The 15,293-nt window shown below is 43.8% G+C and overlaps 1 protein-coding gene across 1 annotated transcript in view; it reads left to right on the top strand.

Annotated features, from left to right (window-relative positions):
• LOC142495286 (dynein axonemal heavy chain 3-like) overlaps window positions 1-15,293 on the top strand; it is a 1,152,169-nt gene that overhangs the window by 686,538 nt on the left and 450,338 nt on the right. Inside the window, exon 41 of the mRNA XM_075600542.1 lies at window positions 5,115-5,353. Coding sequence (XP_075456657.1) covers window positions 5,115-5,353 — 239 coding nt within the window. The remainder of the gene's footprint in view (window positions 1-5,114; window positions 5,354-15,293) is intronic.

Here is a 15,293-nt window from a genome sequence, read left to right as displayed (position 1 = left end):
TTTCCACACCCACCCACACCATTTATATCCACTCCCACTCCACACACACCTTTTGTAAAGCACTGTATATACTGTGGGCTCTCCATTCATTTTTATTCACACTGATACACATACACACTCTTTCATCACCTGTCATGGAACAGGAATACCCCTGTCTGCACTTCTGTTTCACCCCCCCCCCCCCTTTCCTTGCAGCCCTGCTTGCCAGCTTCTTAGTGCCAGCTGTATATGTTTGGCTCTGTACACAAACACAGCGCTTGTGTGATAATACAGTGCCATTTCCTCTCTCCCAGCAGCTTGCTGTATTAGAAATGCAACATTATTGCTACATGTTGTAGCTCCCCCAGACACTCCTGTGAGTTGCCATTGCAGCCCCAGCTTTTCTCTCAAATGGGCTAGTCTGCTTTCTCCCCCTCTGCTCTGCCCACAGATGGTCTGTCCCCAGACTATCTTACTACCCAGCATACATTGGCACTTCCTTTCCACCATTCCTCTGGACTAGTGAGTACCTTGCTGTAACCCCTGTAATGGTACTGCAAGATTATTTTTTCACCTCCCTTTACTACTAAGCACACACAGAGATATTTAGACCTACACCTCTACACAAGAGATTGTTTTTTCCCTGCTTTCTCCAAAATAAAGTAAGAAAAGAAACAGACCTTGTCGTGCTTGGAAAAGAGGGCCGAGTTGACACTATCTGAGCTAAGTCATCTTACACGTGACCCTCTGGCTTCCAGAATATCACCTGCTTTCAGGAACCTTTTGACACCTCTAGCCATAAAACACATCCACACCTGGAGAAGGACCAGCACAGATAACATTCCAATGGACACTGTTTATAGTATAGCTTTTGCTTGCTTCATTCATTGTAACATCGCCAGATCAGTGTATCTCGAAAGCTCGCACAAATAAAAGCATTTCGTTAGCCACAGAACGGTATCATCTATTTATTTTTTGAATATATATATATATATATATATATATATATTATTTATTTATTTATTTATTTATTTATTTATTTAGTGGGGCTGTTGTGTGTGTATTTTTTTAATTGTGGGTAGCGGGGGTGGCCAAAGTGGGTATTAGCCCCAACGGTGGTTTGTTTAAGGCTTGCGGGTGGGTAGCGGGATGGCTTAACCCCTTCATGGCCGTAGCGGTATTAACCGCTAAGGTCGTGAAGGGGTTAAGTCCACCCGCAACTCCCCAGCAAGCCCTAAACAGCCACCAAGGGCCAAATACCCCCTTCACTCACCCCCGCTACCCACAATAAACCTGGCACGGCTGGTTAACCCCTCAATTGCCTTAGCGGTTAGCCGCTAAGGTAATGAAGTGGGCTTTAAATGCATTTTTCCTGCCTCGGATGCATGCCGGGGGGCTCCGGTGCTGATATTAATGGGTATCAGCTCCGGAGACCCCCGACATCAAACCCAGCCAGGAAAAAGGCCTGATTTTTTTACTAAGTGTCGACCTTGCCGATGCTTCTCCACCACCAACTTGCCAACTTTAGTTGGCGGGGCGAATTGGCGTTCAAATCTCAATTCTAGAGTGCCGATCAGCAACGAAAAGCTGATCGAGGCTACTAGAATTCAGCCGATTTCAAAAAGTGCCAAAAAGTGGCTTATCGGCACCCGCATGCTGATAAGTTTTTATCGGGAACAAAAATTGCCGATTTTGGCCACTTTTCGACGCTTACTGATTCGGGAAGGCATTTTTTTGCGGAAAAATGGCGAAAAAGGTCTTTTCGGCGCTTACTGCACGAGGCCCCTAGTCAGCCCACCCGCCCCTTATTCTAGCAGCTTCACAAGCCCAGACTTGTGTCTGTAAATTGCAACACTCAGCAACTGAGATGTGATGTCACCAGCTCACAATTAACCCCAGAACTGCCTGCTCTTACCAGGACTTATGTGCCAGGCTGGGGGGAAATTAGTGAGGGGGCTACATGTGTATAGACAATGTTCTCTATTGGTATTATTAAAGTTGATTTGTTTGCAAATGAGCAATACCTATATCCATTATTTCATCATGTTGTCTTAGCAAAAAGCTGCCCTATGTCTGCATATATTGACCCTCAACAGTGTTCCAGTTTCATGTTTTAATAAGACTTATGCTTAATTAAGTCATTCTAATTTTGCACACATCTTAAAAAGCACCAACGTTCTGTTTAAAAATCATTAAAAGGAATGGGAATATTTACTGTTGGTGCTCTCTCAGACACAGGCTTGTGATGATAAATTTATGAGGGTGAATACTTCTACATGACAGATGGTTGGTTTCTTTCCTTGATTTTTTAAATTGATCATTCCTCTGTTTGAATCTAATTAATCTAGAAAATCAACAAAGTTAATTGTTCATTCCAAAACAAGGAATTACCAGTGGGATATGATGATTTAGAGCTGGTAAGTAAAAACACAGAACACACCTACTGTGAACAAACAAAGAAAAAAGGTTATTAAAAAGCTTACAATGTGCCCTATAGCATGCTGGATAATTCTGTTCTTTTGAAACTTTATATTTTGATTCTAATGCTATTTTCAAAAGTAAACTGTATAGTCTTAATATCACATTTTAAAACTATTGCCTAATTCATGCAATAAATAGGCATCATTTTCATAAAACATTTTCCAGTCCGTCCTCTCGCCCCCCCCCCCCCAACAATCAAATTCCTTAACATTTTGGGGGGAAAAATTCTCAACAAAATGTAACATACTGTAGTTTAAACTGGATGGACATACTGTATGTCTTTTTTTTAACCTCATCTACTATGTAATTAATGGTGTTTCCATAATTTTTACATCATATTTTGTCTCCCTCTGTTTCATCATCTTCTTGATTGCATTTAGCAATTTAAAAGAATGTTATAGTAAATATGGGGCAATTTACTTTGCTTGTTTGAATTGCTTTTAACTCCCAGTGGAAACTTTTGAAGTTGCTTAATTTTACCATCATTTAGTAATGCAGGCCTTGTCAAAATTGGGCAAATTTGAAAAGCAATTGACAAGAAAAGGAATATCCTCCTTTGAGAGGGAGTGGCTCAGTGAGTAAAGACACTGACTGGCATTGAGAGCTTGAAGCAGGGGAGCCTGGTGTTGATTCCTGGTGTTGATTCCTGGTGTTGATTCCTGGTGTTGATTCCTGGTTTTGATTCCTGGTGAGCTTGGGCAAGTCACTTTATCTCCCTGTGCCTCAGACACCAAAAACATAGATTGTAAGCTCCACAGGGCAGGGACCTGTGCCTGCAAAATGTCTCTGTAAAGCACTACATAAAACTAGCAGCACTATAGAAGAAAATATTATTAATGGTGGCATTACTGCAGAACATTCATTATGTGTTAACTTTTATTTTCAATTGCTTTTCAGTGCAGTTTTTGATAATACCTATCAGAATCATGTGATTCTACAAGAGCACATATTCAAATTAACTAGTATAATTTCTGATAAAATCCCTCACTATATCCAAAACCTCAATACTAAACATTTAGTTTTGGAAGAATTGCTGTTTTCAGATCCTTACATGTTGCTTTGATTTTTTTTTTTTTTTTTTTAAATCTCAAATTTTGTTGTAAAAGATAAAAACAGTTATTGTCCATTATCATGTTGCAAAGTTCTAGAGCAAATCTTCTCTTGGGTTTAAGTGATTAGCAAACATCGTGATCAAGATTACAATAGCCATGTTACGAAATGAGGTATGGCAAATTAACATAGCTCCAGGTACTACACAAAACAAGGCCGCTCTTTGATATTTAACAGCAGATTTTAAATTCTGTCCGATGTCACTTTTATTGGCATTGCTCATTATATTACTTTCCTATTGTGTTATCTATTCTGTTACCTATCAGTACATTCGTGATTACATCATTACATGATACTGCTGCTTTCTTTTGTTTGAGGTTTTCTCCTTTTTTATGATCGGAGAGATCCTAAAAATGTTTATGCCATTATCACGCAGATTTGCAGAGGTGAGCTTCAGACATGCTATTTGTACAGATGTTCTATAGCAGGCATTATTGCACCCGCCAGCTAGCCCCACCCCTTTTCCTTGTGTGGCTAATTCAGACACAATGCTGTCTGTTCCCGCTGGCGCATTATGTGTGTGTGTCCCGCGGCAAAGCCCCAGCAGGAGCATTAGCGTCTGCTACATCTGTATGTTGTTTGGCAGTTTTACTTTAGCATCGATAAGCATACAGTATACCGATGCAGCAAGACTTACTGTCCCTGTGGCTGTGGTAATAAAATGTGGAAAACTGCTTCACCTCCATGGCCACAAGAACAAGTTTTGTTGACAGGAATAAAACGCATTGGGGGTCCATGCTTTTGAATACGACCACTGCCGTGTTAATCCTTTGCTTGATGGGATTACCGGTACTCACTTTTCAGACGAGCTGCGCAACTGCCTGCAGCTGTGTCCCTGCAGTGCTGAAGGTAAGAGGAGCAGGGCTGTATTTCCTTACCCCTGGATAACATAGATGCCCTACATCATGAGGGGGAGGCTACCATATTTGGTCATCTACATCATCAAGGTGGCTCGACAGTGTTACGTGACCTGTCCAGGCCCCCTTGATGTAGGTGACAAAATATGGCCATATAGCCTTCCCCTCATGATGCAGAGATGCATATACAGATGGGATAGCCAGGGACCCCCGCTGTGTTAATCCGATGGGCCATTAGTCTGTCTGCAGAAATCTCACAGAAATGTTGCAGCATTACTGGGAGATTGCCCCAGATTTTCCAAGGCAAGTCTTCGGATAATTGTGGCTGCATCTGTAAGGGCAATTACGTCATCCAGGAGGAAGGACAGACGTGCATCTTACCTTCGCTGCAGGGACACTGCTGCAGGCGGTTGCACAGCTCATCTAAAAGTAATCTCTCTCCCTGCAGATCACCAAAAAGGATTAACGTTGTGGGGTTTCATTCAGATGCATGGAACCCCGTAGAGTTAATCCTCCTGGGCAGCTTACTGTTCTCTGGGCCGTGAGAACTGCATCATGGCACTGAGGAACTGTAGTTTATCTTTTTTAAATGTGTAGATCTATTTTAGCACTATTGTTGTGTGAAATGGATAATTAATAAAACATTTTATCTACATCTTTGGCCCTCTTCTTTTTTTATTCTTACAGCTTAATGACATTATTGTGAGCACCTCTGGGACGGCTATGCAGATATACTTCCTGGAGACGTTGCTGCTTCAAGATAAGCCATTACTTTTTGTTGGCCCCACAGGCACTGGAAAGACAGCTATTACAAACAGCTTCCTGCGACAGTTACCTCAAGAAAAATATGTTGTGTGTCAAATTAACTTCTCAGTGCAGACTTCAGCTAATCAGACCCAGGACATCTTCCTAACAAAACTCGAAAGGTACCCTGAGTTTTAATTAAAATCAAATATGTAATTGTGCTTAGTTTACTCCACAGAGATTACTCAACAAAATAATATTAACCACTCTGCTTCAGTCTCTGACAGTATAAATGAAAGCTGATTAGTTTCACTCTATAATGTTTATTCCTAGTGAAGCTACATTTTAATTGTTGTGGACAAATATTCAGATTTATAGTGTGCAGGAAATGGAATACTATTGAAGAGAGCATTTGTCGTCTTAACTTTTTCTTATGAAAACTCTTCTATGGGAGAACAAATGGGCATCTGGTCCTGGGCATTCGGCCGTCCATAGCATATTAAAATAAACCTCTTAATAGGCCATCTGTTAGAGGAAGATCAAAGCAGCAGGTGCACACTTTCCAATAAAAGGAGGGTGAAAGAATCATCTTTGAGGTTGCGTGTCCAGGGATTTTTTTTTTTGCTGGTTGGTAATTTGCATTATTATTGATTTTTTTAAACACACACAAAATGTAAACTATGTAATAATCTTAGATCTAAACATATTATGGTTTGGTTCAAAATACAAAAATAATTATTTAAAGTGAACATTATTTTGAATGAAAATTGTTATTCTGGCTACTAAAAATATTTTTTTTACATTATTACAATATCATTGTAATACAGCCTAAATTTGTCAGCTACAGCTACTGTATGCAATTGAAATGAATGTCTTAGAAATCCACCTGGATCCAGTGGCTATTCTATGACATGGCATACAATCATGGCCGCAGACAGATTTCCCGGGCCCAGGGCTAGAGTTTCATCCGGGCCCTCCCCACCCACATCGGCAGCTTTGCAAGACACACAAAATACAATACTTCCCACCCAAAATACAATACCTCCTTCACACCAAAAATACAATACCCCACACACACAAAAAACACACACACACTCAAACACACCCTACCTACCTTTGAGGTGGTCCAAGGCCTCTGGTGCCTGCGAGATCAGTCCTCTCTCCCACCAGTATGCACCGGAAGCAGGGACCGCCCTGAAGTCGAGCTTGTCTTCTAGCGGGAGAGAGGCCCGGCCTGGCAAAGAGGGGCCCACCGCAGCTGGGGAGAGCTGGGGCCCAGTAGCCGGCAACCAGATGCCTGGCAGCAGGATGCAGAAGTTGGGCCGGGCCCAACTTCCGGTGCCGGTCGTCTGGGCCCCCCACAACTGCCCCGCCTGGGACACATGTCCCGGCTCTTGCACCCTGTCGGCAGCCCTACATACAACGGTCAATTAAAACAGTGATCTAAATAGTTTTCAATACCGAGGCCTCCACTTAGAAATTAATTGAGTGTCACAAAATAGCCATTTTATTTTCTACCATCACTGTACTTCAAGTTTTTCATGTTTAACAGAATAATAATACATAAGCTGTATTTGTATAAAACGGTAGATATTTGCCAGGATAACCAATGTCATAATAACACAATCACTAAACACTATGGGGACAGTTTATCAGTGTTCTAGGGAGAGAAAAAATGCCGGTTTATGAGCTCCAGGGAGAACACTGTAAAAAGTCTCTGATATATCAGTAATAAAGTGGGGTATTCTGAAGAATGGGATAAAGGATATAGCATAACAGATGTACAGGCATACCCCGCTTTAAGTACACTCACTTTAAGTACACTCGCGAGTAAGTACATATCGCCTGTACCGAAGCTGTGCGCAAGCGGGGAGACTATAGAGCCTGTTACACATGTGTTATTTACATCAGTTATGCACGTATATAATGATTGCAGTACAGTACATGCATCGATAAGTGGGAAAAGGTAGTGCTTCACTTTAAGTACATTTTCGCTTTACATACATGCGGTCCCATTGCGTATGTTAATGCGGGGTATGCCTGTACATCATATATACATGTATTCATTTCTAAAACCACTATTCCACAGACTGAATAATAGAACATATCAAACTGTATTTACAAATCAGACAGCATAATTTTATAGAAAACCCTGGACTACCTACGTAATATACTATTATATAAACTGAAACCAATGGACATTTCTAGTAATTGAATATGCATGTACAGTGTCCAAAAAGTTATTCACAGTGATTTCCCATATGTACACAAATAATACATTCTGATGTTCTCAAACAACCATTTGTAAAAGGTTTAATGATTATTCCTCAAAGCTTCCAGTGACTGAGCTTCAGATCAGAACCAACGCTAACACCACCCTAACTCCTGTTACTAGTTTTAAATACTTGGGCATATGGTTTGACTCCCATTTAACATTTGGGATGCACATTGATACCCTGACATACAAAGCCTATGCCAAACTAGGTGTACTTTATAGGAACAAATCCTCCCTAAGTCTGCACAGTATCACACAGCAGATGCTAATGCCTATTATCGATTATGGGGACATTGTTTACGTCTCGGCATCCCAAACCTACCTTAGCAAACTTGAAACCCTCTACAATTCAATATGCCGTTTTGTCCTCCAATGCAACTGCAACACACATCATTGCGAAATGCTCAAAGAACTAGATTGGTCATCACTTCAGTCTACGCACAAAGATCACCTTTCCTGTCTTGCCTTCAAATACTTTCTGGGCAAGCTACCCATCTATCTGAACAAGCTCCTCACCCCTACCACGTGCAGCACTTATCATCTGAGATCTGACTCCAAAAGACTGTTCATGGTTCCAAGGTTCAGCAAAGTATCCGGCCACTCCACCTTCTCTTACTGTGCACCACAAAACTGGAACAATCTACCGGAGACTCTCACAGCCGCCACCAGTCTAAATTCTTTCAAAACTAAAGCTGTCTCACATTTTAATCTGGTCTGTAACTGTTACATACACCTATAATATATTATCTCTAACTGTGCATGCTATGTCTTGTATATAATGTATACCCTGTTCACTTATGTAACTGTATTTCTAACCACGTGTAGCAAGGACTGTTTTATGGCTACCAGTTTGCCCTTCTCCTGGCAGTAAGAGCAGGTCTGCCAGGAGTAATCATGGGTTTTCCCCACCCCCAGCAGCCCTAGTGAGTCACAGTAAGAAAAAGAAAAGCAAAACAGTGCACTGCCAGGGAGCCAGGTGGGGTAAATAAAAAAGGTCTATTTATTCAGCAATACTTCACAAAAAACATACCCCCCAGGGGGTGAAACAGTACCTCCTACGCATTTCGCACCATGGGGTTCCTTTATCCGAAATGCGTAGGAGGTACTGTTTCACCCCCTGGGGGGTATGTTTTTTGTGAAGTATTGCTGAATAAATAGACCTTTTTTATTTACACCACCTGGCTCCCTGGCAGTGCACTGTTTTGCTTTTCTTTTTCTTACTGGACTATAACCTACGGATCTGCACGCCTCTTGGAAAGGACTATGTCGGATTCTGACCAACAGATGGAGTGGGTAAGAGTTTAATATAATTTATGTGTGATTATTATAGATGAGTACCAGTTAAAGCACTGTTTTGTCTCCAATGAGGGGTCACTAGAGTACCTTAGGGTGCAATATTTGGTCCCCTTCAGGAGACTTATGTGTTCAAAAGGTGACTCACATATCGCATCTCTCAGTTAACCCACTCCACTTCTGAGTCCGTCTACCAGTCCTGTTTATTATTCAAGATAGACATTTTGGAAATTTCCACTGACTTTGGAGCACCCATTCCACCTTATACCCCTAGTGAGTCACAGGGAAGGCAGTGCGACAAGGCCTGGGTGCGTCTAATTAGGGACTCAGACCTGGTTCCTGCTTTTCTTGTACTTAAGGGGCTGCACTACCAAAGTTAGTCAGTTGTCTCTACCCCTAAGAGAGACAGGTTCTCACCCAGAAGTGCGGATTGGTTGTGCACTTACTGCCTTCTCCCCTTGGGGAGTTAGGAGTAAGACCATACCCTTGTCTCTATTAGGGAGTCAGGGAAGAGCAAAGACTGCTGTGGGGGCCCTGTACCTGCAGTGAAGATCCGGGGTACATCCTGAGGGTGAAGCCTAAGAACTGCTGTAACCACTGTGTGAGCTCTGTATGCTGACCATCTGCAGTGTGTACAAATAAATCCTGTTCCAATATACCTTCCTGCCTGAGACTGCAATCTATAAGGGGGAGAGGAAGTAAGTTCTCCTGCAGGGATTGTCTCCTCATCCCTGTGATCTGCAAGAGATGGAGGCGCTGTCACCGTGAGTACGAATCAGTTACTACCCCAGAAGCCTGTTCTGACCTCCTCTACAACACCGCAGGAGACTCAGATCAGCTGTGAGCCGGCAGGTATGCACCACACCACCCCATGTAGCAGTGAAATCTCACAAAGGGGAGGGAACATGTGTTACACATGTATTGTTTGTCATCTTAACTCCTCGACAATATCCCTGTTTCCCCTACATAGAAAGTCCCCCATGGACATTTAAAAATGTATACTGTATGACATTGTCTGACTGACAAGTAAGAAACTGATTTATCGGATACATTTTCCCACTCGGTGGATGTGAAAAATGTGTACCCTTCACTATTGCATTTCAATGGCCATATGGCTGCACGTGAACATGCCAGTAGGTTCTGTGACCATGTTAAATCAATACCTGGTAAATGGTGATCTGTGCTAATGATCATAACCTTAATATTTCTTACGCTTTTACAGGACAGGGAAGCACTGAAATGTTCTGCTATCCTGTTGTCACTCTGAAGTACACGCCAGTGCTTCTTCACAATCTGTCGTACTTTTCTTAATTGTGTCAAATATGTGGTTACCAATGGTATTCTATTGTACTGCACAATAGATTAGGCTGTAATAAAATAGATCCTTTTTTGGACGGGGATTTATCCCTAAGATTACTCATTTTATCATGTTGATACCCCTTTATATGAATGTACAGTATAGAACATGTTTTTCATTCTTTCTTCAACAATATTGTGTTCGTAGGATAATGAGTGATACTGATATGGTTGAAGAAAGAATGGAAAATATTTTATATACATTCATACTGTACAAAGGGGATATACAGAAACTTACAGGTACTGTATATGCCATTGTGTTCATTGTATGCAGTTATTACGTTTATATAACAAACCATTTTCTTAATTGTCAAACAGACAATGTTACTGTATATACATTTTACAATGCCCACTATGTAGTGGAAACAATGAGAGTATTGGCAAGGAGAATAAGTGAACACAAATGTTTAATATGAAATAAACCATTATTATCTTCAGTATCTAGACATTTTCAGGCGTATGGACATGCAGTAAGCCAATTTAGGTTTCAAGCAATATAATATGTTTTTAAACCTAGACAATATGGGAATCTTACCACAATTTTGAAAAAAAGAGAGTTATTGTGGATATATGAATTGGACACTATGATGCCCAGAGTTAAGGCATGACTGAGGATAGGGACTTTTCCTGTTTTTTATGTGATGCACAGGATACTGTAGTTAGATACCATTTTAACTATGGGACATTTCTTAAAGAATTCTAAGAAACCAAAGGAATACAATGTATTGAACATATTTTGTCTGAAAAAGCGATGAGAAATTGAATATTGTATTAGGTATAAGAGTATGGAAACTTGAGTAATCTCTCAAAATATATAATGCAAGATTTGAGAAAATGGTATATAATGTTTCTATCTATATGTAAGGAGTAATGATGAATCTTTTTAAATATGATAATTTCTGAAGGTAAATTCAAGAATGTATTAGTGGTTAAAATATCGTATACATGGGAAATCGGTGTGAATAACTTTTTGGACACAAAGGGGGTCATGCAGTAAGCGGCGGAAAATTGCATTCGCCAGGGGTTTGAATTCGCCATGTTTTTGGCGTGTTGCCTTCGCTGTATGCAGGAAGGGCCGAAACCCTGGCGAATCACAGCGAGAGCAACATTGCCAAACATGGCGAGTAACCGGTGGCGAGTCTGCCTGGCGAGAAGCTGCCGAGAAGCCGTCCCCTGCCAAGATGTGTCTGCAGCAGAGAGAGATCCGCCGCTCTCTCGGTGCAAACATCGGCACATTAAAAAATATTTTAAATACAATTTTATTCATAGTGTACATGTGCAAGGGGTCTCCGGAGCTGAACCGCATTGGTTTCGGGTCCGGGGACCACCTGCTTCCTGAGATACAGGTCCCGTTATGAGGTGACGGTATCCCTCTGCATTTAAATGTCCCGATCACGTGACCGCGGAATGTAAACAAAGCAGAGGGATACCGGCACCCCATAAAGGGGCCTCTATCTCGGGAAGCAGGGGATCCCCGGACCTAAAACCAAAGCGGTTCAGCTCCGGAGACCTTCTGCACATCTACACTATGAATGAAACACCCATATCAATAAACAATCATTCCTTACCTTAGCGGCTATCTGCTATGGTAACGAAGCAGCATGAATGTATTTTTAATAATAGTGTACTGTGAGCAGGGGGTCCCCTGAGCTGAACCGCATTCATTTGTGGGTCAGGGACCCCCTGCTTCCCGAGTTACAGGCCCCGGTATGTGTCATCGGGTGCCAATGTCGTCTCCATCTTTATAGCGTCCCATACGCGACATGCACGCTATAAAGATGGCGGCGACACTGGCACCGATGCCCCAAACCGGGGCCCTGTAACTCGGGAAGCAGGGGGTCCCTGAGCAACAAATCAATGCGGTTCAGCTCAGGGAAACCCCTACTCCCGCACAATATTATGAAAATAAATTAATGCTGCTTCATTAGCATAGCGGATAGTCGCTAAGGCAATGAAGGGGTTAAGGCATAATAGCATGTTTATTGGGGACAATTGCCCCCAATAAACATTGCAATAAACAACATACTGTACACCCCCTGTGCCCCCAACAACCCCTATACCCCCATTACATATAGAACATTTTTGGGATGCACAGCAATGATACTAGAGGCCGTCGGTGGCCCTCGGGTGTTCCCCGCAGGCCTGCAGTACCAATTCAGTGCACCCCAAAAAAAATTACAACACATAAATACACCACCCTTAACACATACAGTATAGTAATGTGCAAAATTAATATTATCCACATATGGATAATAGTGAATTTGCCCATTTAAAATACATAAAGAACAATAAATACAATAAATACATATTGCACTCACCCATGTCCGGCTGGCACGATGAAGGCCATCCTCATCTTCATCACCGTCCATGCCCCCTCCGATGCTGCAAAACAGAAACAAGAATAAAAACAGCCAATGTAATGTCCCCTAACCCCTTAATCACCATAGCGGTTATTAACCGCTACAGTCATTAAGGGGTTAACCCACCCTCACCCACCACTCGGGAGGCCAAAATACCCTCCCCCACTACCCCTCCACCCTTTGAGGCCTAACCACCCTCACTCACCCAATACCCAGCCGGGAGGCCTACCCACATACCCTTGGGCCCAATACCCCCTTTCCCCACCCCCAGTACCCACAATAAAAACAATACACAGCCCCACAATAAACATCATTATATTTGTAAGGATGTGTGTTCAGTGTGTGTTCAGTTGGTATTTGATTCTGTTCAGTGAGAGGCATGTGGAGTGTCTGCAACAGTGTTGTAGTGTGCCAGAGCAGAGTGAGACAGGCAGTGGCTGATGCAATAGCTGAGCTGTGTGTCTGTGCAGATTAAGTCAGAGAGGCTCCGTGGAGAAACTTCAACTCCCATGAGCTCCTGGGCAGTCACCTGATGTGAAGAACCAATGAGAAGCCAGGAGTCTCAGGCAGGGAGAAAGAGATACAATTCGCAGGCTGAGGAACGGCAGTTGGAGCTGGGAGCAGGAAGGGGGAGGAAGGGTGTAGGGAGCAAGTGGCTCCTACACCAGGTAAGGCATCCCCAGATCCCAGGCAGGCCCCAATCCCTACCAGGGTAGGGGGTAAGTACTGAGGGACGGCCCCTAGGTTAGGGACCCTGCCCTTAGGTGCAAGTGTGCAGTCTTGTCAGTGTCACGGCTGGCAGTGCTGTGAGTGCTGACAAGTAGGCACAGTGTATGTGTGCAGCACGGTTGAGGCAGGTACCCAGTTGAGTGAAGTGGGTTGCTGCAGGTACTGGTTGAGTGCAGTGGGTTGCTGCAGGTTCCGGTTGAGTGCAGTGTGGTTGCTGCAGGCAGTGCGGTTGAGTGCAGTGCGGTTGCTACAGGTACTGTGTGAGTGCAGTGTGTTTACTGCAGGTGTTAGGCTGAGTTAGTGAGAGGGGATCCGGGAGGTGAAGGGAGAGGTAGTGTGGGTGCAGGGGGTCAGTGGCCCACCTGCATAGGACAGGCTACCCCATAGGCCCCTAGGAGTGTTCCCTCAAGTCACCAAAGGTTGCGGTGCTGCAGGGACGGCCATAGTGGTAGCGAGCGGAGCAGGCTTGCTGTCGAGTCGTCTGGGACCAGACGGCTGGACATTGAGATCCAGGAGGCAGACCACTGATTCATCTGACCCTTTGCGAAGAGGTACCAGTCACCGCCGTGACCGGAAGGTACTATAACAACAAGTGCACCAACACCGGTCAACAGGCGCTGATCCCGCCTTAGGCTAAACTCTTTAGGAACACTGAGCGAGTGGTTAAAGAGCTGAGCCTATACAATATACTATACATGGACACGGTGTGTGGGGCACGTGGTGAGGGGATGGAGACGTTGCTCCTGATGAGTGGGCAGCCACTAAGGTTATACCGTTAGAGTATATGTACATGTTATGTGTTATTACCAAGGTTAATATTATAAAGTAATAAGGTACTGTTGCGTTACAGTAAAATTAGTTGCATTCATATGTGTGTTGTTGTATTTCTTGCCCAAGGCAATCTCACATCACGGGGATCCTGGGTAAGTGGAGGCGCTGCGCTAATTAAGTGTTTAAGTGTTACCCCAGGCTCCCAGCTAGCGGAGGCTCAGATCTCCTGGAGCCACAGGTTGTATACAGTGACCAGTAGTCTCTTTGGGGAGCATCAGAAAAAGGGCTACATATTTATTAAATACATAACCCACCCCCTGTGCCCCCCCATAAATACATGATTTATTATTTTACATACAGGGTTAATACCCCAGTCCCACGGGAGTCCCCGGTGGGCCTGACGGGTCACCTCACAGACCTACAGTAGCCCAGCACCATGTTTCAAACAGGGTCTGGAAGCCTATGGGTGGTCCCCGCCAGGCGCCGTGGTCCACCAGGTGGTCTCCGCGGGTCACCGTGGGCCACAATGGGGTCCCCATGGTAGGCCCAGCGGCTGTCTGGGGGGCCCCGGGTCAGACCCCCAGGTGTCTGAGGGGCCTCGGGTGGTTCCCACGGTGGTCTGGGGGCCCTCGGGTGGTCCCTACGGGTCCGCGGTGCCCCCACAGATGTGGGGCCACCGGTTCTTCCCCGCAAGTGTCCCCCGTGGACCCGGCAGCTGTTTACCTGTGAGTAGCCCAAGGAGACCGCAGGTGGTCTCCATAGGTCCCCCACAGACCTGAGGAAACAACCCTGTATGTAAAAAAAATAAACATGCCCTATACATTAAATACATCAATCCCCCCTCCCCCCCCAACACATACACTACAATAATGTGCCAAATAACGTCTATCCAGATAGGGATAATAGATTATTTGCCCATTATTAAAAACATTAACTAGCATAATAAAATAAATAAAGTTCTACTGACCTCATCAATAAGAAGCCCCCTCGCCAGCAAAATCCGTGTCCTCCGTTGCCATGTGATTTTGGGGGGGAAAATTAATTTTGATGACGTCATTTAAAGGCAATGACACCAGCCAATCAGAATGGCTGTGCTTCAATTGCCTTTAAGATGAAGTCATGAAAAGAAAGATGGCCGGCCTCACATGGTACGGTAGCCAATCAGACTGTGGGAACTCCATCCCAACTCTTATTGGCTCTAGTACCATGTGACAGGCTTTAAATGACGTCACATCTGTTCTTCCCAAAGCCTCTGTCACATGGTCTACTAGAGCCATCAGAGTAGGAATATAGTTCCCACACTCTGGCTACCTTACCATGTGAGGCCGGCCATCTTTC

This window comes from Ascaphus truei, chromosome 5 (assembly GCF_040206685.1).
Source record: "Ascaphus truei isolate aAscTru1 chromosome 5, aAscTru1.hap1, whole genome shotgun sequence".
Classification (NCBI taxonomy): domain Eukaryota; kingdom Metazoa; phylum Chordata; class Amphibia; order Anura; family Ascaphidae; genus Ascaphus; species Ascaphus truei.
This window is presented reverse-complemented; position numbering and strand designations above follow the sequence as displayed.